The sequence below is a fragment of the Bombina bombina genome, chromosome 2 (genome assembly GCF_027579735.1).
Source record: "Bombina bombina isolate aBomBom1 chromosome 2, aBomBom1.pri, whole genome shotgun sequence".
Lineage (NCBI taxonomy): Eukaryota > Metazoa > Chordata > Amphibia > Anura > Bombinatoridae > Bombina > Bombina bombina.
Window position 1 is genome coordinate 994,748,412 of NC_069500.1, and position 5,000 is coordinate 994,753,411.

The following is a 5,000-nucleotide window of genomic DNA, read 5'->3' on the forward strand; positions in this document are numbered from 1 at the left end:
CTTTATTAGGCAAACATCAGTTCAGCTTAAATAACTGGAAGATCATAGTTTCTGGGTGATAAAAATATACTGAAGGTCAATACATGATTAGGAAGCCAATTCATCTTGTCCCAGACATGAGAGAAATACTAAGTATTTTACAGAGTTATTGCAGCCTTGAGTATCCCTTTTCATGACAGAAGTAGCACAGAGAAAACACGCCCTGCACTGGGGGAAAGTCACAGCTGTACAACCCCAGTTCAGCTGTGCACTTACAGAACCGCTGGTTGCTTCAGTTGTGTGCATGCTAAATACCTCCCCTGCCTGCCAGTATCAGAGCAGCAGGGGCTGGGATACAGAGGTATGTGTTCCGCTGATGGGATTGTGCTCCTTTTGGAATCGGAGCTCTCCACCTGTCTCCATGGTTAGTAGCACAGACCTGTGGGTAAAGACCTGATCAATGTACCAGGAACCTGAAAATAGCTCACTTAGTTTTTGACTATAGCTCATTCAAACCAGTAACACAGCCAAACGTTGGCAAGTGTTTTCCAGTGGCATCTGATGCTTGTATCCTGTGGATCTGTGTTTTTATTGGCAGTATTGCAGGGTTATGAATAGCTCTCCTTATCTCATGTGCAGTAAAGCAAACTGTGGACCAAGACAAATAGAACAGAAGAGAACCTATTATAGAAGTGAGGAACATTAAAGGGACACTAACCCCAAATTGTTTATTTCATGATTCAGATAGAGCATGTCATTTTAAGCAACTTTCTAATTTACTCCTATTATCATTTTTTCTTCATTCTCTTGCTATCTTTATATAAAAAGCAGGAATGCTTATGAGCTGGCCCATTTTAGGTTCAGCACCCTGGATAGTGCTTGCTTATTGTTAGCTACATTTAGCCTCCAATAAGCAAGCATAACCCAGGTTCTGAACCCAAAATGGTCCGGCTCCTAAGCTTTACATTTCTGCTTTTTAAATAAAAATACCAAGAGAACTAAGAACAAATTGATAATAGGACTAAATTAGAAAGTTGCTTAAAATTGCATGCTCTATCTGAATCATGAAAGATTTTTTTTGGCTTTAGTATCCCTTTAACTGATCAGCAACCTAACAGTAAGTGGAAGTTCAGCAACCATAAAGGGACACGAAACCCAAATATGTTCTTTCTTGATTCAGATAGACCATGCAATTTTTAACAACTTTCCAATTTACTTCTATTATCTAATTTGCTTCATTCTCTTTGTATTATTTGTTGAAAAGGCAGCAATGCACCACTGGCAGCTAGTTAATGCACTGTGTGAGCCAATTACATGATGCATACCAATCGGCAGCTCCTGAGCCTACCTAGGTATCCTTTTCAACAAAAATACAATAGGGAAAGAGGCGCCACATGTGTAGATCAATCTTATCTATGGTAATCTGGTTACGAGGAGATACAAGGTACTCACAAAGTATAAAGGCACTCTTTTGTGCCAATTGAGGCAGGCTGGTTTTTAGCACACATGTGGTGCCTCTTTCCCTATTGTATTTTTGCTGCAGAGTTCTACCATTGTGTGTGGTGAAGTCAAAGTGCTGCCTATACTATCTATTGTCTCATGAAGATTCCTAGTCGACATCAAGATTAGGTTTTACAAGACTGTGTACATCCTCAATGACTTATTGTTCTGGTATTCCCCTTCTGGGATTATATATTTTGGTTATTTTATATATTTTGTATTTACATTATTGTTGTATAGCTGTACCACTTATATCAGTTTATATTTTTACATACCAGTATAGTGTATATCTACCTCATAGTTGGTCTGCACACCTATTTTAGTTTGGTCAATTCAGCGCCTCCTATAGGAGCTGGCAGTATAGAGGTGTCACTGGCACAAAAGCTATCACAGCCAGACTCCAGTTTGCCATCCTTTTCAACAAGGGATACTAAGACAACTAATCAAAATAAATAATAGAAATAAATTGGACAGTTGTTTAAAATCACATGCTCTATCTGAATCATGGGAGAAAAAAAATTGGGTTTAATGTCCCTGACACTGATTATTATGGAATTTAACATAGAATTTGCATGGTTCCAAATTATTACTGCCCTAACCCTTTAAGTAAACAGAGGCTCCTGCCTTTCCTGGTACAAATATAGCACCAAACCCCCCCTCCCATTGTACAGAAAGTCTGTCGGTTAAAATGTTGGTAATGGCAACGCTGGCATCTTACAGAAATGTTTTTGATTGGACTTGATGACCTCATATAGTAGAGAAGACTTTATTATCCTGTCACATATGCTGGAAGTAGTTTCACTAATAAATAAATATTCTGATTATTGAGTTTCTTACAATTTTCTTAATGGCCGCATAAAAATCATTTCCATCTCCTTAGCTTTCATTGTTATTTCCCAGCTATTTTCATCTGCCGTCAATGTTCAGAACACAGCTGGCTTAATGCAGATTGTCGCTTTTACAGTTGTATTGTTGTGTAAATTGACTAGACAAAATAGTACTACAAAGAACTGAGTCAATGAGGCTTCTATGTTTCATTTTAAATGGAACGCTTTTATTTGAATTAATCTCACATTAAATTGCAAAGATGTTTGTCTTGTGTGGAAAACATTGTGTATGGATCTATTGTGCTGTACAACTTTCAAACTGCAATTTTTGACTTTGACAATTGAAAAATGTAAATGTACCTACAGACATGGTAATAAGTCATTTCTGGTATGGAGATGCTGGAATCATTTTATGATTATGTTGATACATTTTAAGTTCTTTATCAGTTTTTCTACTCTGCACGGTATCTATAATTTAAGCCTATGATTTTGGAATAGCAGATGGTTGGTATCGATGCCTCCCAGATGGCTAGAGTTGGAAGTTACGTAGACAATTGCACAATTTAATTGGTCAAAGAAACAGCAATAAAATCCTTATTACCGTTTCAGGAGTGCAAGTGCCATAATATTAAAGGCAGCACTAGTTGTATATCGTTTTAAAGTTAATTTGCATAAAAATACCGTTATTGTCACATAGGGTTGCCAGAAGTCCAGTATTCAACCAGTCCAGTATTTTAGCAGGCTATCCAGTAAAACCTTTTAAAAAATACTGGACTTAAATGCCCCTGTGTTTTAGTTAAATGTAAAAGTATTAAAATGTAAATGCATTATAAATATGGAGCAGAAAGAAGTGGGGGCAGCCAAGGGGGTCAAATTACTTATGTTTTTGTGTTACTGGCATCTAAAGGACTAAAATGGTTGATGTGTGTGTTACTGGCAGTCAAGGGGTAAAATGACTGCTCAGTTGTGATAAATATACATGTGGGATTAGTAGGGCTAAGGTAGAGCTTGTGCGGGGGCACTGTGTGACTAATGAAAGTGTAAAAAGTAAATACACTCATGTGTTGGAGCAGTAGCCAACCTATACAGAGGGCCTTGGTGCCACCCCCGCCCAAAAGTAGTATAAGTATAAGCAATATTAATAATATACATGCTTCTCTGTATAAGGATTTTGAGTATACTACAACTACACTTACTACAATAATGGTAGTTCAACCCTTGTATATAAACTATGTGATAACCCCTTGCATAGTCAACTCTAGAGCAGCAATGCAGGTTTGGGAGCTAGCTGAATACATCTGGTGACCCAATGACAACAGGCATATATGTGCAGTCACCATTCAGCAGCTAGCTCCCAGGTATGCTTTTTAACAAAGGATACTGACGGGATGAAGTTAATTTGATTCATGTTTCAGATAGAAACTTTTTAGTTTACGTATGTTATCTAAGTTGCCTTGTTCTCTTGGTATCCTTTATTTAAAAGCATACCTAGGTAGGCTCAGAAGCTGGAGTCTAGCTGCTGATTGGTGGCTGCATATGTTTACCTATTGTCATTGGCTTACTAATATGTTCTGCTAGCTTCTGGAAGTGCATTGCTTCTCCTTCAAAAAAGGATACAAGATAATGAAACGCAATTGGTAATAGAAGTAAATTAGAAAGTTGTTTAAAAATGTATGTTCTATCTAAATTATGGAGAAAAGTGAGTGTAATGTCCCTTTAATATAACATGCTCTATTCAAACCATGAAAGTATCATTTTGACTTTTATGTCCCTGTCTAATCCATTCAGAGGCTTCAGTGGGATATTTATAATTCCTTCTTTTAACAAGTCATTCATGTGAGCATGATTTTGTGAACAGATAAGTGGTATGTAGGGGTGCCAAAGATGTGGATCTGCTTAAAACATAACAGGAAGAAAGAATAATCAGGTGCCTAAATATCTTCAATGCTCAATTCTGTTTTTATTTTTGTTTCCAGATTAGAAATGTGAAACCAACAAAGCATTTGAGACTTCGTGCAGTAATCTTTTATAGCACAGAGACACCCTCTAGTGGTAAGTGAGATTTATTACATTTGTGATTCTAACAAGTTTATGGACACCCTGGGGCAGTCACGACCTCAGCTGAGCGTGTCACATTGCATTAGATTGTTGTTGAAAAAATCCAAAGGGAGCATGAAATTATCCTCAGTATTCTAGCCATTCAAACTGTATAGTATTTTTATATATATATATATATATATATATATATATATATATATATATATATATATATATATATATATATATATATATATATATATATATATATAAATCAATGTAAATATTTGCATAGGAAACTAGTACATCTAAGCAAGTATCCCCGCTTGCCCCCAGAAATTCTTAATATGCAATGTTTCCAATGCACAAGAGAATTGTGGGTAAGATATGCAAATTAGGTATGCAAATTCTCAGTTTTTTTGCTTCAAAATACTGTTTTAACACAGCGATCCTTTTAAACAGGAATATGACAGCAAACCAGAAATCACTCACTATACAAGCCTGTTTCGTTCTTTTTAGAACTCATCAGTAGGAGATAGATTTCTGATTGCTGCATTGGAAAAGCTATTTTCATGGTTAAACCAAAATTCATTATATATATCTCCACTCGCATAGTGACATCTATGTCAGTGAATATTTAAGCTTTAACGGTGCACC

At 36.4% G+C, this 5,000-nt stretch overlaps 1 protein-coding gene across 1 annotated transcript in view; it reads left to right on the forward strand.

Annotated features, from left to right (window-relative positions):
• MCUB (mitochondrial calcium uniporter dominant negative subunit beta) overlaps positions 1 to 5,000 on the forward strand; it is a 196,396-nt gene that overhangs the window by 136,681 nt on the left and 54,715 nt on the right. The window contains exon 2 of the mRNA XM_053703537.1: positions 4,283 to 4,358. Within this exon, the coding sequence (XP_053559512.1) occupies positions 4,283 to 4,358 (76 nt within the window). The remainder of the gene's footprint in view (positions 1 to 4,282; positions 4,359 to 5,000) is intronic.